The 25083-nt window shown below is 51.3% G+C and overlaps 10 protein-coding genes across 10 annotated transcripts; 4 read left to right on the top strand and 6 right to left on the bottom strand.

The window, feature by feature from the left end:
• Nucleotides 1-676: 676 nt before the first annotated feature.
• Nucleotides 677-3019, bottom strand: PV06_08434 (uncharacterized protein; the record flags this gene model as incomplete). Its single annotated transcript, XM_016409769.1, has 1 exon — nt 677-3019. One exon carries the CDS (start codon nt 3017-3019, stop codon nt 677-679), a length of 2343 nt encoding a protein of 780 aa, XP_016260077.1.
• Nucleotides 3020-3190: 171 nt separating this feature from the next.
• On the bottom strand, nt 3191-4456 carry PV06_08433 (uncharacterized protein; the record flags this gene model as incomplete). Its single annotated transcript, XM_016409768.1, has 1 exon — nt 3191-4456. One exon carries the CDS (start codon nt 4454-4456, stop codon nt 3191-3193), a length of 1266 nt encoding a protein of 421 aa, XP_016260076.1.
• Nucleotides 4457-4688: 232 nt separating this feature from the next.
• Nucleotides 4689-6539, top strand: PV06_08432 (uncharacterized protein; the record flags this gene model as incomplete). The annotated part of the gene is made up of 1 exon (XM_016409767.1): nt 4689-6539. The coding sequence occupies one exon, from the start codon at nt 4689-4691 to the stop codon at nt 6537-6539; it is 1851 nt and encodes a 616-aa protein (XP_016260075.1).
• A 412-nt stretch (nt 6540-6951) lies between these two features.
• PV06_08431 (uncharacterized protein) lies at nt 6952-9519 on the top strand (the record flags this gene model as incomplete). Its single annotated transcript, XM_016409766.1, has 2 exons — nt 6952-7118; nt 7169-9519. The coding sequence occupies exons 1-2, from the start codon at nt 6956-6958 to the stop codon at nt 9517-9519; spliced, it is 2514 nt and encodes an 837-aa protein (XP_016260074.1). The 5' UTR covers nt 6952-6955.
• A 259-nt stretch (nt 9520-9778) lies between these two features.
• Nucleotides 9779-11598, bottom strand: PV06_08430 (uncharacterized protein). The gene is made up of 2 exons (XM_016409765.1): nt 11169-11598; nt 9779-11012 (listed from the first exon to the last, which is right to left on the bottom strand). The coding sequence occupies exons 1-2, from the start codon at nt 11583-11585 to the stop codon at nt 9990-9992; spliced, it is 1440 nt and encodes a 479-aa protein (XP_016260073.1). The 5' UTR covers nt 11586-11598; the 3' UTR covers nt 9779-9989.
• A 330-nt stretch (nt 11599-11928) lies between these two features.
• Nucleotides 11929-14375, bottom strand: PV06_08429 (uncharacterized protein). The gene has a single exon (XM_016409764.1). The coding sequence runs from the start codon at nt 14126-14128 to the stop codon at nt 12215-12217; it is 1914 nt and encodes a 637-aa protein (XP_016260072.1). The 5' UTR covers nt 14129-14375; the 3' UTR covers nt 11929-12214.
• A 190-nt stretch (nt 14376-14565) lies between these two features.
• Nucleotides 14566-17315, top strand: PV06_08428 (uncharacterized protein). Its single transcript, XM_016409763.1, has one exon. It carries the CDS (start codon nt 14639-14641, stop codon nt 17099-17101), a length of 2463 nt encoding a protein of 820 aa, XP_016260071.1. The 5' UTR covers nt 14566-14638; the 3' UTR covers nt 17102-17315.
• PV06_08427 (uncharacterized protein) lies at nt 17226-18805 on the bottom strand (the record flags this gene model as incomplete). The annotated part of the gene is made up of 2 exons (XM_016409762.1): nt 17226-18085; nt 18169-18805. 2 exons carry the CDS (start codon nt 18803-18805, stop codon nt 17514-17516), a joined length of 1209 nt encoding a protein of 402 aa, XP_016260070.1. The 3' UTR covers nt 17226-17513.
• A 712-nt stretch (nt 18806-19517) lies between these two features.
• Nucleotides 19518-20173, bottom strand: PV06_08426 (uncharacterized protein; the record flags this gene model as incomplete). The annotated part of the gene is made up of 2 exons (XM_016409761.1): nt 19518-19761; nt 19815-20173. The coding sequence occupies 2 exons, from the start codon at nt 20171-20173 to the stop codon at nt 19518-19520; spliced, it is 603 nt and encodes a 200-aa protein (XP_016260069.1).
• Nucleotides 20174-20355: 182 nt separating this feature from the next.
• PV06_08425 (uncharacterized protein) lies at nt 20356-21600 on the top strand (the record flags this gene model as incomplete). Its single annotated transcript, XM_016409760.1, has 1 exon — nt 20356-21600. One exon carries the CDS (start codon nt 20356-20358, stop codon nt 21598-21600), a length of 1245 nt encoding a protein of 414 aa, XP_016260068.1.
• Between the last annotated feature and the right edge of the window lie 3483 nt (nt 21601-25083).

Genomic DNA, 25083 nt, shown 5'->3' with positions numbered 1-25083 from the left:
GTAGCCTATTGGTTCAGTAGATCAATGAAGAGCCCAGAACCATCGAGACCTGAGACATCTTTCCCATGAATGGTACATGTACGATATTGTGGCGCCCACTAGGGTTCGACCTGATGCAACTTCCTAGGCTTCAGCCTGACGGCGCTGTCCGCCCGGCCTCAACAGGCGACCATGGTCGAGGAGGCGTCTTGAGAGGCGAGCTGAAATCCTGCACGAGATTCAACCTTTCTTGAGCATTAGAGGATAGTCGAGTTGCTTGAGGCAAAGGAGTATCGGTGCGTTCTTCACATTGGAATCTGAACATGGCCACTCCCTTCGTGCCTGGCTGGATTGGGGACCTGATTCGGCACACGGAAACTAAAGTCGTCCTCTTGCTTGACCAATTGGAACTAGTGGACATGTATCTGTGCAGGCATTACGGTACGGAATGCGTCACTTGATGCTACGATATGGACACTACGTACGTAAGTGTCTCCTTGACTCCTGGATGGTAGACAGGCCTGACTTATAGTGCATGAGGTTGCATGGTAGAAGAGTTTGCAGTGGTGCGGGAGAAGATAAGACGCAGTGAAACTGGTTAGAAAAATGGCGGTGGGTGGGATTACTCCAGGGTCGGGGGGCCGGTCCGGGAGATCAGTGGAGGGCCCAGAAACGCTGCACTGACGCACCCCCCGTCTCAATGCCGTTGATCCTCATAATCCAACAACGCCGCCAGGATATCCTCTGCATCGCTCAAGTCTCCTTGCCGAGCCTGTCCTGCAGCCTCTTCGACACACATCGTGGCCGTCTCAATTACAGAACGGCCGTCGTGCGCCCGGATGTGTAAATCGACGACGCCGGTGTCTAGCAACGACACGACGGCCTCGAGATTGTGGGTCTGGACCGCGATATGCAAGGCCGTGGTCCTGGCAGCATCGATGGTTAGTGCATTGACTTGCCGGGGTTGATCGTAGAATTCCAACAGGTATGTCAGTATATTCGCGGACACCTCAGCATCAAGATCTCGTCGAAACTCGGGGTCCCGAGTCTGCAGGCCCAAGGCACTGACATGTAGTGCGGTCCATCCTTGACTGGGTCCCACGAGAAAATCCGGGGGTGGTGGATGTCCCATCTCCGTCTCCGGATGTAGTAGATACTTTAGGCGAGACCGCCAGTCGCGAAGATTGCTTGCTATGATTCGTCCGAGGATGGTCATGGGATGTTGTAACTTCATGTGGCTGGAGAGGGTGAATCGCGAAAGGGCATTGATATTTGCGCCTTTCTGTCGCAGCAGATCGGCAAGCTTGAAGTTGTTGCTATCGATGGCCACGGCGAGTGGCGTCTCCGTGGGCTCCTGATCACCGACGGGCTCATAACCGTCGGGCGGCAATCCCAACTCCAGCAGTCTGTTGGCAAGCTCAGGACCGCTGAAATGACAATCCTGGGCGACTGCGTGCAGGATACACCAGTCAAATCGACTTTGCATACCGGGGCTGTCGATTCTTATATCAATTCTGGCACCTTTATCCAGGAAAAAGTCAAACAGGGTCTTGTTGTCGCGCCTGATAGCCTCGAAGATGGGAGTAATGCCTCCACCTCGTCCATATGGAGTGTCGATCATGCTAGCACCTTCCATGAACTCGTAGACATGCTCCGCTGCCTCGTGGAAACCACAATAAGCAGCATAGTGAAGTGGGGACCGCCCGGCCTTGTCGACTCCCTTGACCAGTTGCTGGTAGCTAAGCTCTTCTCCTAGAAGTTTCAAGGTCTCACGCAGCTGTGCTTTGTATTGTTTTCCCCATCTTACGGCCATCAGAAAGCGGTCAGATCCGTCGATGGCTTCACGGATCAATGCGGAGAGGCCAATGAGCAAAGACCCCCCAGGTATCTCATCGCTCCGGTTGTGGAGTACCGAGTCATGGCCAGTGTCGAAACATGGCACACGGGGTCTTGGATATTTTGTATCAATGTATATCCTCAAGATTTCATGGTCGTGAAAATAAGCTGCTTGCTCAAACGGGGTGGAGTTCGTGCCGATCCTGCCCCGATCATTGTGCTTTGCCCCATGGTCCAACAATAACTTGACCAGCACAGCTCTTTTGCGGGAGGTTGCCCAATGCAACGGCGCACCTGCTCCAGGGCAGTCCCAACGATCAAAGCGGTTTGTGATCATAGTAGCGGCGTAGTCGCAAGATAAGGCCCACCCAGGATCTTGAATATCTGCTCCATTGGTGATCAATCTTGCAAGAAGATCAGGCAGTTCCGAGTCGGGTATCGAGATTAACCAGTGGAGTACATTCTCTTGCCTCTTCGACGTTAACTTGGCATCGGCGGCCCAGTCGAGCAGATAGTTCACAATATCGACATGGCCTGACCGCAAGGCACACAAGAGTGGTGTTTCCCCGTGCGGATTGCGCAGGTTCACGGGAACATCATAGCGGCCTATCAGAAGCTCTACAACGTCGGTGCTTCCACCTGAGGCGGCGGCGTGGATCAAAGTGTCTCCTCGAGCGTTGAGAATAATTTCAGATGCCTTCTGTCCAGTTCTCCGGAGATGGGCTTCGATGATGGAACGATCCGACAGTTGTGGATAGTTAAATGGTCCGATGATCTTGGTGAAGAAGTCTGCTCCAATCCCACAGGTATGCCTACGGAGAAATGCTGCCGCACTCTCTGCCATCTCTGGGTCAAGGTCTCTGAGGTCTTCCATGGCTGCCATAGATCCACGCTCAGCACTCCATCTAAGTAGCGACAGTATCCCGCCGCCGCAATGATCACCTGCCACATTCACCAGGCGGTAAATGATTGCACGGAGTCCTGTAATGCCAGCTCTAGCACCACGATCGCAAGCACGGACGGCCTCTCTCGCGTCGAAGAAGCGATCAGAGCCCATCCCGCTCATGAAGCCTGCAGTCAGGAGACTTTCAAGGCGTGGAGTCCAGCCGCGCCTGCGCCGAGTCGCATCGTTTAACCTCACAATCTGGCCGAACACATCGTTCATAATGTGAGCCTGTATATCTCTCATAGCGATCAACGACATGACGAACTGTTTCTTGGTTAGTATCGAGTTAACTCGGTAGAAGAATACACACCCCTCCGGACTTCAATAATTCATACGATCGGGTTGATGTGATAGATTGTGCCCGAGTTTTGAGGGAAGACCTGTGTTGGTGAGCTGCAGAACAACTTGAACAGAAATGTTGCATGTCGTTTACTTGGGATCTCGGCCATACAGTGTCTCTAGATCCACCTTGGCGGACTCAATACTTCTCTCGTTCGGACAAGGGTGCAGTGTTTGGCCCAAGATCCGGTCGAGACATGCGAAATACGCCTCCTCGGTTATAGTATCCTGATTCTGAACATCCCCTGCACGAAGAGATTGCTCGCAGCCACAGCTCGTCCTTGTCCCGAAGATACGCAAGAGCTCTAGCTTTGGAATCCAGATAGCCGAAGATGCCAATTCGGTCAGCTTCTTGTCTGCTGACAGCTTCGCAGCAGCATTTACATAGGGGCGCTTGGTCAGCGTCCGAACCGAAGGCATGCCTGTGGCCGCTTCATTCCTGGAGAGCATGAATGTGCTCAGGGGGTCAAACCCATCTATTGCTGTTCGCCAGAGCGTCAGTCCAAATGAGAAGACATCGGCAGCCGAAAGACACGCTGTGTCAGAATTTCCTTCCAGGATCTCAGGCGCTGCCCAGAGTACGGTGCCATTCTTGTAGACGTCAAACACTCCCTGACCTCCAGGCAACGCAGATCCAAAATCAGTCAGTTTAGCACAATACCGCGAGTCGACATGAGCGAATATGAGAACATTCTCACTCTTGAAATCACCATGTACGATATCACATCTGTGAAGAAATTCAAGTCCTGTGGCCATATCCATGAGTAACCGCATCTTGTGGGAATTGCAGAGCTTCTTTGATTTCTGTAGATCTGCGAGGCATCCAAAGTCGGCATACTCAACAATAGGAACCGGTATCATATATGGATGTTCGCCTGGCATGTTGCCCCAAGCCAATCCCAACAGAGTCAACAGGTTCTCGTGTAAGATAGTCGATTCATGGGAAAGCACCAAGAAATCTCGCAGAACAGAAGCATATGCTTCGTAAGACTCGGGCATCGCTTCACCTGTCTCGTAAAAATCAACCTTGGGTATCTTGTAAATAACTCGGGCTATCATAGATTGCTGCGCTGCCGGCGAGGGGTTTGCGCTCACGGTGACGCCTCGCTGGTGCACGGGTGGTAGTCTGTCGTTCCGGCATGGAATAATGTCTTTTCTTGTGATGGTGTATGAAATGCCCGAACCAATAGTCACAGACGAGGCAATACTTTGAGCTTCTCGAGCATGTGGTGGTAAGGCACTCTGATTTTCGTGGAATGTGGCATGACGGGCCAAGTCAATGAAGGTGGAGAGGTTTGGCCGGATTGGGACTGTTGAGGATCGTGGAATAACCTGAAGTCGTGTAGACGGATTCATGGTCCCTTGTACCTCTTCATGAACTGTCCTGATAGCAGGAGCCTTCACCCAGGACTTATTCCTGACTTATGTACGGTTGATATCATCCGATCGCTCAATCACGTGGGTCAACCCCTCCATTCTGCATTGTGGCTGATTGCCCTTTCAGCTGAAGGGATCAGGCTGAAAAGCCGGCTCAATCTTTGCGAAAGTCGAGTTTCATGTCATTGAGCCACTTCAACGCCAGTTCAAGATGTCAGTGTTGGGCGAAGTCAGTGCGGCCATTGGGCTAGCGAACTCCGCCATACATAGAATTCACCAGGGATTCATCCTCATGTCATCGGTGTGGAGGTTTGGAAATGACGCTGATCAACTCCGCCGAAAGATGGAATATGAATTCCTTCGCTTCTTTATGTGGGAAGAGCAACATGAGTTCTCCAATCTCGAAAATGCAGTAGGCCAGGAAGGCCATCCCGGAATAGCTGTCAAAAATTCCATTATCCAGGAGCTCGAGTCGCTTCTTCCAAGAGGAGAGAAGTTTGAGAAAAGGTATAATCTCATAGTCGAGGAGACCAACGAAGACGTGGAGACCCGAGTAGTCAATATAGGTTGGCCCAGTCTGCCGTCTTGGCTGCAACGAAAGTTCGACACGATGGTTGCCGAAACAATTCACTCGCGGAACGGTACACTAAAAAAGATTCGTTGGGCAGTGTTCGACAAAGACAGCATGACAAGGCTTGTGCAGGAGATCCATGTCCAGATCAGTGGTCTGCTGGAGATGACAAATCTGGGAATCCAGAGTCGCATTCTTGGGACCTTGACGTCGATGATTCGGACGGGGATCAAGACCTCGAAAGATGCCGATGACTTGGAATGCCTCTCGCAGCTTGACTTCCCACAGGACGCTCGTACAGACAGCCAGGGGGAGATTGCGGAAGCGTCTCGACTTTCGAAGCTCAAGTCGAGTCGAATTGCCCTAGGAGTTGACGCGACAAGCATCGAAATGGAGCAACAGGCAAGCTTCCAAAACTCCGTCGATATCAGGAGAAAAAGAGCCGAGGCATTGAAAATGTTGAAGAAGAAATCTGCCGACTACAGAACAAACACCGACTGGGAACGGGTCGGGCCTGGTTTGGAGATTGCGATCGAGAAAGACGGCTCGAAGTGTTGGGTACTCCTCGAGAGAAGACGTATTGAGAACCGAGCGAACAAGATCGAGAACGGACGGCGACGTCACCAGATCGAGAGCCTAGCTTTTCTCCTCAGCGAGCTTCGGTCTCCTTCCCTCCACTCCCTTCACTGCTCGGGCTTTTACTGGGAAGACGGAAATATCGCCCTGATCTACAGCTTGCCTCCGCCGACTGATCATGAGTCTCCGTCCTCTCCAACTGCGCTGCCAAACGTGGTGAGTCTGAATACCGTCCTATCAGACCTCAGTCTGAAGAAGGCGGATCCGACGACACGACGGCAGATCGCTTGCGCCCTGACGAAAGTCATCCTCCAGCTCCATACCGCCGGCTGGCTTCACAAACAGATAAGGTCCAGCAATATCCTGCTTACCAACTTCATCGAGTCTCGATGGCCAAGTGTACAGTCATTTCAGGGTCCCTTCCTCGTTGGATATGGCTACTCCCGCCAGATCGGCCCTCACGATATTTCCGATGCGCTCCTCGAAGACGTAGATACGAGGCTCTACAGGCACCCCATGTCTGTGGATCTGGAGCAGCAGCAGGACAGTCGGGATGAGTACCGTCCACGTTTCGACTTGTATTCCTTGGGGATGGTGCTGCTCGAAGTTGCCCTGTGGAAGCCACTCAAGGAGATAGTTCCAGGAATCTTCGGTCTGGTGTTGCACCAGAAGTCTTTCGAGCCGGCAAGTGTCCTCCTTGAACTGCAAGGGAACGGTCCACGCGACTCTGTCTTGGCCGAGGTTGAGTATTCAGAAGGCTTGGGCTTTGCCAACGTCATACGCTGGTGTCTGGATCCAAGAGAGTTCATCCATTCTGTTGAAACAGAAAATCAGCTGGAGCAGGACGAATTTTTAGACACCACGATCACCCTACAAGAAGCAGTACTCACGACCCTAAAAGACGTTAAAGGATAGGGCTAGCTCCATGATGAATTCATCCCGCTCATTTATTGTCTCAGGGTGCATGGAGGTTGGTACATTTATTCGCTTGCGAAGGAGAACCCCGTATGAAGTGGCGAGAGAGGCAGGCATTCCCTATGCAGAGCACAATAACTCGAGTTATTTTTGATTTTTGCGCAACAAGGGAGACTAAGTAAGTAGCCATAGTACTCGTCTTCGTAGGTGACTGAAGGGCAACTGGTGGGGGGAGTACCGAGTACTGCTGAAACTTGCTGCGAGAGGTGGTTACCAGTACTCGTACTCCGTATTACTACTGCTCCGTACAAGGCTGAACTTGCCAAGGCTCTGATGGAAACTCCACTGCGGTAACAAAATAATTTTTCTGAGTCTGCGGAGAGAGAACGAGCCCCTCCGAATGCGTTGTACATGACATGTCTCTACCTTTCAGATTCAAAGCTGGAGGTTCTGGAGGCAATTCCACTATGGCGCCAACTATGACTTCTGTGCATCATCACAGGAGCACTACGAAACAAGAGCACAAGCCTTACAAATCCCGTCACGCCTCGAAGAGTGCCCTGAAGGATGCGGCGAAAGGTAGGATGGTCACTCACCGATATTGGGTATTCTTACTGATCAATTCTTAGGCAAAGTAGAAAGTCATCGGGCCAACAAAGGGCAGAGAAAGACTCCTCATCAACAAGCCATGTCGAAACTCACCAGACGCAACCAAGCCAAACAAATGCGCATGAACCACAAGGAAAAGAGAGAGGGTGAAGAACATATTTTCCAGGGCACAGATGGTGCTGCCAAACATATTGCAATCGTCCCGTTGTCAAGGATGATCGATTCCTATGCCACCATCAAATCCCTCAATCAAGGTGTCGACATCTCCGGCCCTGATGTTTCCAGTGGCACCGTTCCTGTTCGGATTGAAAGATTTCGTCGGAACCTACTTTACTTACCCGCCACATTCGACCTTCTCAACGCCCTCGATGTTTGCAAACTGGCCGACTGGGTTGTTTTCGTTCTGGACGCGGAACAAGAGTTTGGCGAAGAGGAGGATTCATTCTTGAGAGCGCTCGAGGGTCAGGGCATCACAAATGTCACTGCGGTGGTCAAGGATATAGAGGCCAAGGTTCCTGCTGCAAAAAGGTCTCGCCATATGACAGACCTGAAGATATCCATCGGGCGGTACTTCCCTGCATTAGACAAGTTGTCAAGCCTCGACAGCAAGTCGGATTGCTCCAACTTGGTGCGGAGCATGTGCACTGCGTCTACGAGAGGAGTCCGATGGAGAGACGATAGGAGTTGGATGTTGGTCGAAAATGTGAACTGGGCCAGTGCTGGCGACGGAGCCGACACCACCGCAGTCACTCTCTGTGGCACAATCCGCGGTAAGGGTCTGAACCCGGACAGGCTGGTCCATGTTCCTGGCTGGGGAGATTTCCAGATCAACGTCATCAGAGAAGTACCTAAGCAAGGACAGAAGCGAAAAGCGAACGAAATGGACGCAGATGTGCCCGTCAAGGAATGGAGACCTACTGCGGATCAAGACGAATTGGCAGAGCTTGCACCGGAACAAGCAGAGATGCATGATGTTGCCAGTACGGCTGCTACGACAGAGCACAAGGGCGTTCTACTTGACGACCACCACTATTTCTCTGACGACAACTCTCATATTCCCGCTCCACCAAAGAAACTTCCAAAGGGCACCTCGACTTACCAGGCCGCGTGGTATCTGGACGATGTCTCCGATTCTGACTCCGACATGGGAGAGGATGACAACGAGGGCGACGTTGCTATGGATGCCGCAGATTCCTTGGGTCCCGAAGACGGCGTGGCTATCGCGAATGGCGATGCCATGACTGAAGTGGGACAGTCTGAATACCCAGAGTCCGAGATGCATGTGGACCAAGATGAAGAGGAAGAAGCTCGTCAGCTGGAAGAATTTAGAGCCGGTCGAAAGAAGGAAGCAGAGGAAGACCTCGAGTTTCCTGACGAGATCGAACTTCACCCAGATGTGCTGGCTCGAGAAAGGCTGGCGAAATACCGTGGCCTCAAAAGTCTACGAACGAGTGAGTGGAACCATGCTGAAGATGCGGCTCATGAGCCATTCGAATACAAAAGGCTGCTACAAGTTGCCGACTACAAAAAATCCTTGAATTCGGCCCTCAAAGAATCGCTGGCTGGTGGAGTGCTTGCGGGGACGAAAGTCGAGATTGAACTTCGAAATGTCCACGTGTCACTGGCATCGGCACCGGCACCGGCCTCGATGTTTGCCCTTCTTCGCCACGAACACAAACACGCGGTCGTCAACCTCAACTTTACACTCAACTCGGACTTTGACGGCCCCTTGAAATCCAAGGACGAAGTCGTCGTCCAAATCGGCCACCGTAGGTTGATCATCAATCCCATCTTCTCGGCTTCTGGACAGACACCGAACGACGTGCACAAGTTTGATCGGTTCCTCCATCCAGGTCGAACGGCGATCGCTACGTTTACGGGACCTCTGACATGGGGTTCTGTGCCTGTACTCGTCTTCCGTCGTGAAGCAGCAACAGCAGCAGTAGCGGCGGCGGCGGCGACCACTGACGATGTTGTGCCGGCCCTTGTGGATTCGAGTATTGTTTCAGAAGCACCCGGCGGTGTCGTCTCGCCTACACAACAGTTACGACTGATCGGCTCGGCGACGACCCTCGCCCCTTCATCTTCACGCGTCGTGGCCAAGCGAGTCATCTTGACAGGTCATCCCTTCAAGATCCACAAGAAACTCGTGACTGTGCGGTACATGTTTTTCAACCGCGAGGACGTCTTGTGGTTTGCCGCGCTGCCGTTGTGGACGAAGCGTGGCCGACAGGGGTTCATCAAGGAACCTCTCGGTACGCATGGGTATTTCAAGGCGACGTTCGATGGCAAGATCAACCCTCTCGACGCGGTCGGCGTGAGCTTGTACAAGCGTATATGGCCACGGCCCGCCAGACCTCTTGAGTTTTGATTGTGCCTGATATGTCTCTGGCTGATGAAAGAGTTGAAGATGAATTCATAAGGGCTCTCTTTGGGACTAGAATTCTGAGATTTTATGAGATACGAAAGACGATAATGACAAAAGAAAGTCGAGGAGGAATGAAAAATGCCATGGCCATACAATGCTCTACTGGTGGTAGACGTGATGATGATTTGATAGTGAATGAATAGAGCATGCTAGGGTATAGATTTGATTGCTTTCCCTATCCAAGGTACTTTTGAATTTTAAACTCGAGGTCTATGATGCTTCCCTGCCGGGCTGGCGGTCATACCGGTCTGAAGGGGAAAGGGGGGGATGGGTCGTGACCCTCGTCCAGAAGTAAAGCATAGAGCAAGAGAGCAATCGATGGGTATGGGAATCCTTGAAATTTCCGTCTCCCCATGCTAACATGAACCTATCTCATGTGCGGTGTGCCCCTTTTTTTCTGTGTTGCCTTTAGTTTACCATGTTTTCGTTTTTGATCGCTGTTGTAATTTCTCGACATCAGCCTTGACCATTTCCATTTCCCTTTCAATCTCTCCGTAACGTTTTCCAAGTCTAGTCATGACACTACCTCCACCGGCACCGGCGCCACCGGAAATGATGTGCTCATCATCATCGACGGAATCGTACTCGCCCACCAGACGTTCCAACTCTTCGATTCGCCTACTGACCTCGGAGTCTTCTCGCTCAATCTGGCTCAGTTTTTCTCTTGTGACGGCCTTTTTTGCTTTGGTCGCTTCACCGTTTTGTTCTCGTTTGCGCACTTCGACCAACAAAAGTCGAAGTTTGAGGTCCATGGCGCGAGCGACCGTGACAAGGAAGAGGGTTTTGGATTGTGCGTGCCTAGATACAACTCCGTGCTTGGTCACTTCGAGCTTCCGGATCTCGTCGGCCAACCGGTCACGCTGCAAAGACGTCAGACGGGTGATTGTCTCGGACAAGGTCGAGAGGCGTGGGGAGATTGAGGACCGCAGAAACGCCGAGCGGTCTTGATTTTGGCGTAGACTCTCTACGAGGGTCTTTTTTGGTTCAGTCGGATTCGTTTGGTGTCGTTGATCTTGATCATGTTCGTTCGTATGAGTGTCGGTGGTGTTGGACAAACTAATCATCTCACCTAACCCTTGATCAACCTCGACCAGTCTTTGTCCTACCAACTTCGCTACGAAGGGTATGTTTTGTTCAAAGACCTCCACGTCTTCAACCAACAAGTCTTGCTCCGCTCGTGATAGCACCGGTACTTTTTCGTCATCAGAATCTCTCGACCCTTGCCACAACACGACGTCCAAGTAGGATGTCATGACTAGCAAATTGTCCTTGAATGTGGTTGTATTCATGCACATGTTTGCATTTTGGTTGGTGGATAGTGTATGCGTCTGTGGTTGCGGATGCGTCGTTCCGCCTCGAGTTGTGTCTTTTTCAGAAACAGTACCGGAATCAGGAATGGGAGCGGAGGTGTTGTCGGCAGAATATGCCACATCTCTCTACAACCGAATTTCCAATTTTCATGGTTAGTGAATAGAAACACAAACAAGAACAGAACAAAATATGATCCTCGTTTTCCTTTTTGGATCAAAACAGTGGGAGGGTTCAAAAGAAGGAAGGATTCAACAAAAATCAGAAACACACAAAAAACTTACCAAAACATCCATCAAAACTTGGATCCTCATCTTTTCCACCCTCGTCTTGTGTAATACCTCTTCTAGACTCGGGTCCTGTTTCTTCCGGTTCTTCGTTCCATCATCGTCTCGGTATCCGAACGGTGTTTCTGCTTCCTCAATGTCGTCGTCGTCGTCAAATCCGATAATGTAGGATGATTGCAATCGAGATCCCTCCTTCGACTTGACACGTCCGTCATCGTCATCTTCTCCGTCTTCGTCTTTTCGCCTCCTCCTCCTCCTCTCCGCGACTTCTTCTCTCCAAGCCTTGGTCCTCTCCTGATTCAAGGTCTTTCTGGACCCGTCTCGGTCGAGAATCTCTTCTGTCACGTACTTCCACAACCTTGCGAATACAGGGTTCGCGTCGAGTGAATCTCCGGACAAAGGTGGAATCATCATGGTCAGAATCCCATCATCACTACCACTATCCTCTCAAAATTGTTCTTTCAACTCAATTCAATGTAGAAAATCATCATTTTTTTTGGAAAAAGTTCGTCGCGTGTGCCTTGGGCAAAAGTACCCGAGTACGGAATGATGCTTTTGTATCGATAACGTATGGACAGCCTTTTTGCTGCTTTGCATTGGAAGACGAAGAAGCACAGAGTTGGGAAACACGTACGGGGTACGGAGTACGTACTACATACCTGGGTACGTCGGAGTATCAGAAAATTACGGTCAAACATTCACGTTTCTCCTGGTCAGTTAATCGCTACAGGATTTGTTTACATCGCGCGGGGGAGTTTGGGAATGCCACCTACTTGTACCTACAAGACAAACCTACCCAGTTCCCATCATAAAGAAGTCAAGGATGTTGTAATGGCTATCCAAATCACCGTTTGCTGCTATCCAAATAAAACTACTCTGTGGCGTGCTACCAAGATGCTGATAGATGTCTTCGTACTCCGTATAAAACCAACCAGGGGTTCGCTATCAAACATATAGTACCTACGCCGTTGTTTTCCAAGCACAGATCTTCCAAAAAGAAAAAGAAAGATACCCATCTCCATCCCAATCATTCCAACCACCACCTATAAAGTAGCCAACATGCCGCTCAACTCGCCCTTGCTGTATTTGACGACCTTGCCCTTGCCCTTGTCGACCTCGTGGTATCGGTCCCAGAACCGGGCGTAGAGAGGCTCGATCAACGCGGTGATCTCGCGACTGATGTAGCTCCGCACCTCATTCTCCATGTGCAGGCCCTTGTGCCTGACGACGAGCTCGTCGAAGCTCGTGTTGAACACCTTGAACTTCTCCTTGATCTTGTCCTTGTCCTTGCTGCCGAGGGATTTGATGATGCTCGTGCTGTCGATGGCCTGGCCCGGCCCCTGACCGGACATGGGCCTCGACCCGGACGTGTGGATCGTGTCGAAGAGGTGCATGCTCGCCTCGCGCCACGACGTCATGTACAGTTCGGTCGCGCGCTTGCGGAACTTCTCCAGGCGCTCATTGTGTGGGCTGATGCCGATGTACCGCGCAAGATCGGGGGACGATTGAACGGCGCGCGCGAGCACGGCCGCGGAATTGAGTTGGAAGATGCCCTGCATGGACTTTTTGGGGTGGATGGTCTGGGAGCGCGTGTTGAGTGTCCCGAGAAGGGTGTCGACGAGGTCGAGGAGATAGTGGCTCAGGAGGTTGGGGTTCTCGGCCGACGGGGTGAGTTCCAGGTTCAGGCTCGACTGGGATGCGAGGCCCGCGGAGGACGAAGGGCCCTTCCAGTTCCCGTCACCGATGGATGACAGCAGGACGAGTAAGGGGCGGTCGAAGTTTGCGAGGGTTTGTAGCCGCTTAGCACTTTCGGACACGAGAGTAATGGTATTGCCGTCAGGTGGGAGGGTGGATACGGTCTCTGCCTGTCGTCGGGTCTGGGTGAGTAGGTCACTGAACGAGGACCGCGCTGTTTCGCGGAGCGGTCGGAGAGCGTCGGCGAATTGTGAACGGAGCTGGCCTGTTCGAGAGTCCAGCCGGTAGCTGAGGGGTGTGACGAGATCGAGGATTTCGTAGGCGAGGAAGCAGTCTGTTAGGAGGCGAGATTTGATGAAACTGTTCAGCTCGGATAGAGTCCGGGCAAAAGTGGATAGAGCCTTGGAGCAAGTCATGCCAAAGACGCGGCCACCATCGTTGCGGAAAATGCGTGATGTATTCTCAGCTTCGGCAAGAAACATGCTCTCAAGAGCTTTGGCGTACGCTCCGACGCCGCTTGAACCTTCTCGATAGATCGTTGTGTCAGTGTTGCGGCGCTTCGAGGTGCTGATCGAAGCCATGGACAGGTTTTGAAGACTATTGTTTATATAGTCTCCTCGAATCTCCGCGTACATGCGGGCTGCGACATCGTCATCGCGTTGTCCCAGCCTGGCTGAATGTGCTCCCGCCGAGGCAATGGCCATGGATATCTGACCCAGGGTCTGCGCCTTGTCCTGAGCTACTGATGGAAATGGAATTTGCTTCGTGATGAAATGAAGAGGTTCGATACTGTTGGCATCTTCTTGTAACATCTTCCGATACAAGTCGTTCAGCTGGTTGACGCCCGTCAGCAGTAAATTATGAAACTCTGAAATCGCTTGTTGGTTCGACCGTAATCCCGAAGAGTTGAGATCAGTTAATGCCTTGTCGACTCGCTTCAGTGCTGCCAGATACTGTGGCAGTCCAGCACTCTTCGGACCTTGTCGGATGATGTTTTCCTCCCGACCACGGGCATCTAGAGGTTGGCGAAGTTTCTCGATGGCTTCATTAACTCTATCGATATTTCGGCTCGTAACCTGAAGCTGTTTAGTATTGCCGTATATAGGTCCGATTGCATCGTTGACAATCTGTCCACTGGCATCTAGTCGAGCCAGACTTGCGGCGATTTTCTTGGTGAGGTCTTTCGTTTTGCCCAGGGAAGCAAGCAGGACTTCCACTTCTGCGCTCTCTTCCGCGAAAGCAGCATTCCTTTGCGCGACCATGCTGACTGTCTAAGAAGCCAATAATCACCAAAAAGTCTTGATATCCTGAGATGCGGATGTGAACAAGCCTCACATCAAGATGAAGAGGGGGGTGGCATAGATTCAGGCGTCCGTGTCAGCGGTCGCCACGCGAGACGCCGTGAAATACGGATGTCGATAAGCACCTATAGTGAGGACATGAAAAAGCGAGGAGAAGTATAAAGATATGAGGCACGAAGGGATCAAGAATATGGATAATGAGTGTTATAAATTCATACAAAGTGCTTCCTACAGTCCGTATCTCTTACGAACGTGTTTCACACCTCGAAGATGCCCAGTCAGTCTAGTCCATTCCTGGCTTAGTCAGGAACCGCCTGCGGTCGGATGATTCCGCGACGTCATATTGACGCTCAACAAAAAAAAAGGCTATCGAAGACGCACTGCGAAACAGGCGGCGACAAGCTTGTCTCTTTCTTTTAGCATGGAAGTTGATATTTGTTAGAGCAACATAGCTCCAGCGCTCTCGTAGCTATGAGCGCTGCGAGGATCTTGAGTTCCCGCCACTTTCGCTACACTGCTCTTGCAGCTGCAACGTACGCTGGATGCCATTGCGCAACTCGACGAACATGTGTCGCCAAACTCGACAGCGCTCCTCGACCAGGCCTTCCCCACGATGCCCACCTAGTCGCATATGGCCAGCGTATTCAAAGCCATTTTCCTCACGAAGACCCTAAAAATGCAACGAAACGAGGAGACGCCGAAGTCATTGGGAAGACTAATGATCAAGACCAATACGCTCCCGGCTTTGAAGACGATGACCACAACTCTTGGTCTGCCTTCTCCCGGAACTTCAACAATGTTAGAGAAGGAATCACAGGGATAGAATGGAGTGCTTTGGGCGACAAGATTACTGATTTTGTCATTCCGACCTGGGCAAAAGGCCTCCCGGACGCTATTCAGAAGTTACAAGCTGAATTGTCAATGCTGCCGGGCTCATTGGCTGATGAGATTTGGCAAGAGGCGCATGATCCATCAATCAACCCTGAGATACTATGGAACGCAACCGTACGGGTGGGCGATACTCTCGGCAAAGATGAACTTGACTTTCGTCGCAAGAGGAAACAACACGTCGTGAAAGCGTTAGCTAAGTACTTGGATATCAACGAGAAGGACATACACCCTGACGATGTACCAACTATCGCCATGTGTGGTAGTGGCGGTGGTCTGCGTGCAATGGTTGCAGGGACGAGCAGCTATCTATCCGCCCAAGAGGTGGGCCTGTTTGATTGTGTGACTTACACCGCTGGTGTCAGTGGTAGTTGCTGGCTACAAACCCTGTTCTATTCGTCTCTTGGGAAGCAAGACCACAGAGCCATACTAAAGCACCTAAAGTCAAGGTTAGGCACACATATCGCATTTCCTCCGCCAGCTTTGAAACTTGTCACGAGCGCCCCCACAAACAAATACATCCTCAGTGGCTTCGTCGAAAAGCTCAAGGGCGATCCCGGCGCATCGTTTGGCCTGGTCGACATTTACAGTCTACTTCTTGCAGCTCGCCTTATGATCCCTCATGGTGATCTTGACGTACACGACTACGACTTGAAGCTCTCAAATCAGCGGGCGTACCTCGAACATGGCCAATACCCAATGCCTATCTATACTGCAGTTAGACACGAAATACCCGTAGATGAGGAAGAAAGAGAACAAGCCAAAGATAATCTAGCTTTGAAACAGACATTACAGGAAAAAGCTCGAAAAGAAGCTTGGTTTCAGTGGATAGAAATGCATCCCTGGGAGATCTGGTGCGAAGAGTTTGGAGCTGGTATTCCCACTTGGAGTTTGGGTCGGCCTTTCAATGAAGGGAGAAATCAGATCCTGGACACAGGTATTGCCTTGCCAGAAATCCGGCAAAGTCTTCTCCTTGGTATCTGGGGATCCGCATTTTGCGCGACACTTTCGCATTATTACAAAGAGATCAAGCCCGCGATGGCCGGCATAGTCGGATTCGGAGGCCTAGACGGCCTGATAGAGGAGAAGAACGACGACTTGATCAAGATACATCCCATCGAACCAGCCACTGTCCCCAACTATGTTTTTGGCATGAAGGATAAGTTACCGTCTACTTGTCCCGAATCCGTCTTCAAGAGTGACCATCTTCAACTCATGGATGCAGGAATGAGCAATAACCTTCCAATATACCCCCTCCTACGACCAGGACGAGACGTCGATATTCTCATCGCTTTCGATGCTTCGGCGGACATCCAAAAAGAAAACTGGCTGTCTGTTGTCGACGGTTACGCCAAACAGCGAGGCATCAAAGGATGGCCGGTTGGCGCTGGCTGGCCGAGTACCATGAGCAAACCCAAGGAGAACGCCGAAGCACTCGCCAAGGCACAAGCGAGTTCGTCGCAAGAGGCCGCCACCAAACTCGCAGCAGCCAGAGAAGAGGACCGCCAGGAGAGAGTTGAGATTCAAGAGAACAAGACACAAGCCAAGAACAAGAAAGAGAGCGGGGGAGATGTTCCCGAGAGCCCTACGACGGGCAAAGAGGCCGACGCAACTGCCACCGAGCTCGGCGCCTGCAACGTCTGGGTTGGGACCAAGTCAGAACGTACGTCCGACCAAGAACCACCACCATCCAAACGTCTAGCGTGGGACAGTACGGACGACAGCACCTTCCACCTCATGCATCCGGAAGCTGGCATTGCCGTTGTGTATTTCCCCTTGCTGCCGAATGACAAGGTGGCGGGCGTCGACCCCGACACGAGCGAATACATGAGTACATGGAACTTCATCTACACACCCGAGCAGATTGACAATGTCGTGCGTCTGGCCAGGGCAAATTTCGAGGAGGGAAAGGATGCGACAAAGAGGACTGTAAGAGCCGTGTATGAGCGCAAGAAGAAGCAGCGCATAGAGAGGGAGGCCTCGGCCAAAAGGAAACAATGGAAGAGGCTGGTGAGGAAGGAAAATGATCATTTTGGTACGAGTTGAACCACAATCAGTAAGCAAATGACAGAGGCGTCGTTGGAGGTTCCGTCCTTCACATAGACAGGTGTCATATCAAGATGATCAGGATGTGTCTATCTTTGATACGTCAAATGCAACATCATGACTTGACGCTGGTTATAGGATCAATTTGATCTCGGGGTATATGTAATATGTATTCATCTCATAAATTTGCACGTTGAGTGCAGTTCCCACCCAACAACATTTCGTAAAGGTGCCTCGGGTTTCACCCATTCTCCCCCCCTCAGTGTTGAATTCTTCCATGGGTATATATATGCAGTTTTTCATTTTCGTGAATTTGAAACAATTTACTTTTGTTGATAAAAACCAAAGGTCCAGACAAGACAGCGCGCCGCCGCCGCCGCCGTCGTCGTCATCGTCATCGTCATCGTTGTTCTCATGGCTCACCCGGCCAGATCTTGTCGGCGATGCTCCTCACGAGCTTCAACTTGGCGATCATGTCGTCGTGCTTGACGGCGTTCCCGCTGGAGTGGCTGGCGAAGCCGCACTGGGGGCTCACACCGCAGCGGTTGAGGGCCTCCTTTTCACTCTCGCCGGTCCCCTTCGCGATCCACTTGGCGGCCTCCTTGACCCGGGCCACCATCTCGCCTTCGTCCTCCATCTTGGGGAACTTGCTCGTCACCACGCCGAGGATGACGTTCTTGTTCTTGGGCAGGTACTGGAGCGGTTCGAACCCTCCGGCCCGGGGCGTGTCGTATTCCAGGTAGTACGTGTGCATGTTGAGTTTCTGGAACAGCATGGTCGCGATCCGGTCGTACCCGCCCTCGCTAAAGTGTCGAGAGTTGACAAAGTTGCCCCGGCACAGATGGACACCCACGTGCATGTCGGAAGGGATCTCGGAGACGCAGGCGTTGTAGAGGTCAATGTACTTCACCAAGAGGTCGTCGGTCGAGTAGGTGTTGAGGGGGTCCTTGTTCCAACCCTCTATCATGGCTTCGGAGCAGAAATCTGTCGCGGTCCCATGTATCATGTTAGCATGTGTCTCCCCAACCCTTTTCCACCACGTTCAGATTGATGCTTTTTCCACGTACAAGCCAAGTTTGGATCGTCGAATTGGACATTTCTCAATCCGTGGTCGTACAGAATCTTCAGTTCGTCTTGATAGGCCTTGGCCACGTCCGCAAAGTATTCGTCGTCGTTCTTGTAGACGTCCTTCGGGTACGCCTTGCCCTCCTTGTACCGCAGGTGGTACCAGTTCGGGGCGGCCAGGGTCAACTTGAGGTCCTTCCACTTGCCCTCGGGCACCAGGCTCTTGAGGTAGTCGAACTGCGCCGTGTACGTGCTCCCCTTGTGCTTGATCTTGCCCGTGCACAGGACCGTCTCGCCCGGCTTGTACCCTGCCTCGGTGAAGGCCGCGATGTCGGGGATGTACATGCGGAAGAGCTCCGGGTCGGGCTCGTCGATCTCCTTCATGCCCTCCAGCCCGGGCCAGAAGGAACCCCAGAACATGTGCCGGCGGTACTCGCCGTCGGTGATGGCGTGGTAGCCCAGGTCGAGCTGCGCCTTCACGATGTCCTTGACGTCCTGGTCTTCGATCTTTTGCAGGGCCTCGGCACTTCCCTTGCCCGCCTCCCACGCGTGGCGAGCGTCGAGGAGCTTGTCCGTCCGGAGGAGCGAGCCAAGGTGCTCGGCACGAAAGGGAGGGTTACGGTGCAGTGAGGCAGGCATGGTTGTCCTTTGTTTTCCTCTTTCGAGATGGATGTTTTCTGCTTTTGTTCAGAAGAACTTGGAAGACTTGGACGAAGAATGGGACAAGACCGAATTTCTAGTATTACCTACTGAGAGGTTTCAAACTGCGAACAGACTGCTTTGTTTACCCCGCTATTCAAATTGTGCGGCGTCCAGCCCATCAACTTCTCAACTCCACACTTTACTCCGTGTATCTCAATTCTCCAAAAGAAGCCCCATCGTGTCATCGATAAGGCCAGCCGGCCCATGATGGCGATAGGTATTACGCATAACCACCTCTGCATTACGCACAAGGCTATACTTCTCACCGAGTTACCCCTAATTGTAATACTTTATTAATAGTCATTATTACCGTCTTTATTAGTGTCTCGGTGCTCGTCATTCTCAATATTCTTAAGAACGTCTCTCGACTTACTTGGCTCCTGTCGGTTACCATTGGACTCATATTGATACAAAAGAATTACAATTGGGGGTAACTCCGTTGATAAGGGGGAGCCTTGTGCGTAATGCAGAGGTGGGTGCGCGTCATACCCATCGCCCTTACTCCGTGCATCTCATTAGTTCGTGGATCTCATTATTCTTCAAAGGAAGCCATCATGTCATCAATAGGGCCTGCCCATGACGCAAAAGCCTTGCTGGTAGGATGGCTTCATGACTAGGTGACGCGTCTCGTCCATCGGAATGTGTAGTCCTAGACGATATACACGCCCAGAGCAATTCGAAGTGCTGTTTTCTTTTCGGCAACTGTTCCTTCGACATTTGATCCCAAGGCCTCAAGAATCCTGTTCAGCTCGTCTCCTCTAAGTCTGTCGATATTAGCGATGGTCGCGGGAAAGTTCGGAATCGGTTGGTTGAATCGATTATGAAGGTGAACAAGTGGCGCGCTGAGAGAGGTCTTTTTAGCATTTTGAAGGCGTGCAATATTGTTGTAATCCCTAATGCTAGTCAGAGAGAAAGGAAGAAAAGACCAAGAGATGGGAAACTGTACTGCGAATCTAGGCGCTGATCAATTCTATCAAGGCGATGATCAATTCGATCGATTCTTTGTGACAATCCATCCACACGATGGTTCAGTTCGTCGACACGGTTACTTAGTCCGTCAACACGGTGACTGAGACCTTGGATACCTGTTTTGATATCGTTGAGAGCGTCGAGAATAGCTACACTTTGGGTAACCGCCGGCAGGTGTGCGCATTTCTGAATCTCTCGAGCAACTAGTCCGAAATCAGGTACGGCGTACTGGTCGTTTTGATCCATGATGTTGAACAATGATGAGAATGTTTTTGTGGCCGAATGATTACTAGTACGATAGAGGGAAAAGATGAAGATCATCGACGCTACTGACATAGCGCAGAAGCTGCGATGACAACGCGTTACCCCTCACTGCATCCAAAATGGGTATGGAGGGTCTCTCGTCACGTGTATCACCTTGCGAATCCTGGATCTCAAAACTACGAGCACGAGCATCATATGTCTTAATGAGAAAAATAGTAACGTTCAACCCATCGTCTGACTGTCATCAGACCGCGATGGAGGGGGACTCACCCGTTCAGCAACAGGCAACAACCATCCCCAGAAGCCACGATCCGATCACCTTACTCGGTCTTCCAACCGAGATTCTCAGACGCATGGTCTTCTTCGTCGATAAAGGAGATCCATTGAATGCTTCCATCCTATGCAAGCCCAAAGCCCCTCAACACAGGGCACCTCCACACCGTTTGTCTCTCAAAGCAGAACAAAGACACTATTGTCACGATGGACTTGACTACAAGGACGCTCCCCTCAAAAGCCTGACCTTGACCTGTCGGTTCCTTCGCAAGCTCGTCTTACCCTTCCTTTTCGAACACATCAGCATTTCTCCTAATGATTTCATCCGCTTCCTCACATTTCTGCGCTCGAAAGGCCTTGATTCCAAAGTCTTAGGCCTCCATGTCTACCTGACCACGCAATACAACCATGTTCAACCACCCTGGTGGTCTCACATGCTTAATGCATTGCCTACTGTCAGAAAAATCACCGTCACCGGACGACCAGAAGTACTGAATGGACTTGTCGGAATGCATTCTTGGACGAATGATGCCTGGGCCTTCGATATGCCTTTGCAAATCCTCCAACTCCGCCGATCAGTGAGATCTACCCATCATCAGATCGACTACGAGACCAACCCTGATTTCCTGACCTCAGAGAACTGGACGAGTATGACCGTCAATGAAGGCTCCAGCCTGCTAGCCTACACGACCTACGAGTTCTTCTCGCGTCGGACACCTTCCCTGATGACCGCCCTGTGCTATAATTGTTCCGTAGCCGCTGGCACGCTGTTCGCAAATCTCACACATTTTGATTTCATCGCCATTTTCCCCTTTTCCAGTCATACGGAAGAAGTTCTTCACTGTATCCGGAGAATGAAGCGTCTCGAGCGACTCTTCTTGAAATTATGCCCAGACCCCGAAACCACCATATTCCGTGACGAAGTCGAAGCGGCCGGCGGCCACATGGATATCAATGACCCATGGAACGAATTTGAGATGTCGTGGGAATTGATAGCTCACACGGTGCTGTTTTTGACCATGGAGGGCGAGCTTCAGGAGCTTGAAATGGCCGACATGCAGATTGAACCGCTACAGCATGCACTCAAAGAGAAGATGACCGGTTCGCTACGGCAGTGGTGGTCCTACAGTGGCAATGCCTCCGGGATCTGGCGACGAAGGAAAACACGTCTCATCATCGAGCCTGAAACACCATCCGATACGGTCCCGGGCTTCTTGAATGATTGAATCCTGCGGCCACTCTTTGGTTCGAGTCAGAATTCCTTTCAAAATCAATGAACCGCGAAGGATATCATCACCAGACTCTGTAAACATGATGTTCATTAATTATGTGTGCGAAGCTCGATATGTCGAGCTTCTAGTCAGGTGCAGCCAATCCTGTAAGGCAACATTTTCATCAGGGAGCGTTCGGAATTGCCCATCAACGAAGGTAAGCAGATCCGAAGAACCAGTCGTCGGTCTCAGAAAGGGGTAGTCCCACAACAGGCACTGGAAGCATGTTGCGGTCAGCAGGCCCGATCTTCGCGTCCCTACTAACCTGCCACATAAGGATGTTCTGGGCCACGCCACTCGCGTCGATGGAGGAACTGATACAATAGAATTTACCCCCCCCACAGCCAATAGGTCATGCAATGGTAAGCAGTCGAGCTACAGAGTATCGTGGGTCATGTCTGTCCGACACGAAAGAAATCTGAGACTTGGACTTTCAGTTGTCCCCGTTCATCCGAGTCGGTCTGCACACCACAGTTTCAAAGACCATCCCGCCAAGGTCAGGTCTTGCGCTATGGTACCATTCTTACTCGTCCGTCTTACCGCCTCCACTGAGTAGCTTCCTCGGAAAGGCTGGAACACCCCTTCTCATAGTCGATGAGATTCTAGACCATGCGACTACAAGCTGTACCGTTCTGATGAGCTGTTGGATCCCCCTTTTCGAATGCCTGTTTGAGATCATGCGCGTGATTGCGACACAAAGTCTTCAGATTCTTGCTATCCTTACGCTCGGCCAGATCCCATCTCGTTAAGGACCGGTGGCCATCGGGTTGTGAATCAACCCTTGTCGCTTCCCCGTCACATATTGGGAATTCTGCGCCTCTGCACCTATGTTTCCGTCATACAAGAATCGTATCCGGCTTCGACTCCAACCGTCGACTTATCTCTAAGGCGTTTCCTTTCTCTGTGGTGCATGCGGTGCTTATATGTGAACTACATGTTCGATCAATCTCGACAATTCTCCAGACCATGGAAACAATTCAAGTTCAAGGTCCAGGCTAGAGATAAAATCAATCTACTTCAAAAGCCGGGTTATACTCGCCAGGTCGCTTCGGGTTCTAAAGCACACAGCCAAGGATTGTGGCAACGGCTGGTCGTGTATAGATGCATGATGAACGGCATCTTGACACCCATCCTGTTTCTACACCATATCCAGTGTAGTCCAGGCCACGAATGTCACCATCCAACTCAGATTGGCCCGCGAACGAAAGCCTATCTTCCTACATTTACCGCATTAGGACGGTGGTAGAGCCCGTCAGCCACTTCCCGGTCTTTGGGAAAATAACGTTCTCTAAGACAGGACTGTTCGAACGCCCGTCACACCTGGCCGGCTTGGAATTCAATGGTGACCCAAAATCAAAGATGACAATACTTTCTATCACTATACTTCAATATCATCGTCATCGTCATCGATATTAAAATAGTCCACCAGTACAGAGAAGACAGGGGAATGGATATCTGGTATCAGCAAGGCCAGATGATTTGCCAGGGTTCCCGAAACCTTTGGCTCCACGATGATTCCCCGTCATAGTCTTGCCTCTAATCGACAGATGACCCGGAACAGGGTCTATCAAGATTCTCAACTGCAGATTGATGGCTTTCCCTTGAAACTGTCTAGTTGATGCAGATCTACAACTGAAGGTAGAGTTGAATTTCTCTTCATACGAACGCTGTTCACAATCCACCCGAAGATACGGTTTTGCTAGTCAAAACCCGTGCCCCACCGACCCGAAAGGAGCAAGATCCGACCCAGATCATGGCATCTTTCGGGCTGGCGGGGAAGATACGCGACTTCAATTTCGTCATGGAAAGACGATGGTCGAGTCACCTACTCGCCCAAGTTTGGGACGTGTGGAACGGGTAGAATGAGTCTTTGGCACGCCGGGAAAAGTTTCGTACGAGTAATATGAAAAGAGGCACAAATTCTAAGTGCGGCGACCCGTCTCGCCGTGCTGCTGTCAAGAATCCATGAGAAATAGGGGCCTTCCTGCTGTTGTCACCGTCCATGAGGGACATTTTTGCGCAAGGCACGTCTGGACATGAATGGGGTGAATTGTATGGTATGATGGATCCTGGCACATCCGTATGGGGATGACCAGGGTGGGCGTTCAAATTCTTGTAAAGAGAGTTCACATTGTTTCTACCACACTCTCAAACCATATCGGTGTCATCTTCATTTGACGTGGACAGACGAAGGTCAACTGAGTTGCAAAAATGGACAAGTGAGCCACGTTCGACTTTTCAGAGTCTTCCGGATCAGTCCATGCAAAGCAAGACCGTTGGTGAGGAATGAAGAAAAGCTAATTTGCAAGTGTGCGCGTGCAGGTGCAGGTGCATTGTCGAGAACCTAACCTTTAAGAAGACAGAAGCAGATCGGGGTACAAAGAACTCGTCAGTAGACAACTTTCAACAAAGGTTGTCGACGGACATTCAACTCAGTTAGTGCCTAAGGCAACGAGTACTGGTGAAAGTGACCTCCAGCCGTCGATCGCTGATACACTACGGAGTACAACCGACAACAAAAGCGAACAGCCCTCCGTATCAGCCAGTGTTAGCAAACAGGGGGGAAGAACTCCTGCCTGTCCTCCTCTTGCGCGGGCGAAATCATTTCCGTTACTCGTATTCGATGGTCCACTAGTCGCTACGAGTTGTCTAACGAGCTGAGAGCTCTCACCCTGTTCGTACGTGGAGGGCGGCCGTAGCCCCTAGACCCCCGTCTGAACCAGATTTACTCGGTACGTGACAAGCAGAATATGTGCTTGTGCTACCTCGGACTCGTACCAGAGATTGCACTGACATGCTCTGGAATCGATGAAGGAACAATGCTCAAGTTAGAATTTCCGGGATCGTTCACTACTGACTCCCCTTGACCCGTACGTGATGTACTCCGTACTCATGGCTAGGTATCGTTCAGCACCGGGTAATAGATCCTGGCAACAAAGATCCCGGCTTCCGTCTCATCCACTCACAGGGCTGATAACCCCGACCTGCTAGATGAAAGTACAGGCGTTAACCGACAGCTGTCTCTAGTTGGCATTTGCTTTCGTCCATTGACTTTCTAGCCTCGCATCTGGCAATGATGGATCGATCGGTTACGATGCCCGCTGCTGAACCCCAAGGCCCGGCCTTCTCTGGGTCGTGGCGCTGAACCAAAGAGGGCAACTCTCAAAGGTAAGAAAGTTGGGCAAAGGACATGGCGGGGGGTGAGATTCGAGTTTTGACCAATCAACAGCTATGGAGTTTGAATTCCTCGCTCCTCTACAGTACTGGGTCTTCCGACCAGGGTATATGCAGGGTTCTACCCGCCCTTGTGGTCCGAAAGGCTTGAGTATGCCTACCTGACGGGTTTGAACTCTTAAGGGAAAGGTTCCAAAACCCGTCCAAGAAGCGGCTCTCTCTTGGTAAGCTCGACCGACTATTGCGTGGGTGCGAGGACTCGTG

This window comes from Exophiala oligosperma (genome assembly GCF_000835515.1).
Source record: "Exophiala oligosperma strain CBS 72588 unplaced genomic scaffold supercont1.8, whole genome shotgun sequence".
Lineage (NCBI taxonomy): Eukaryota > Fungi > Ascomycota > Eurotiomycetes > Chaetothyriales > Herpotrichiellaceae > Exophiala > Exophiala oligosperma.
The sequence above is the reverse complement of the archived record's forward strand: the minus strand, read 5'-3'. Positions and strand labels throughout refer to the sequence as shown.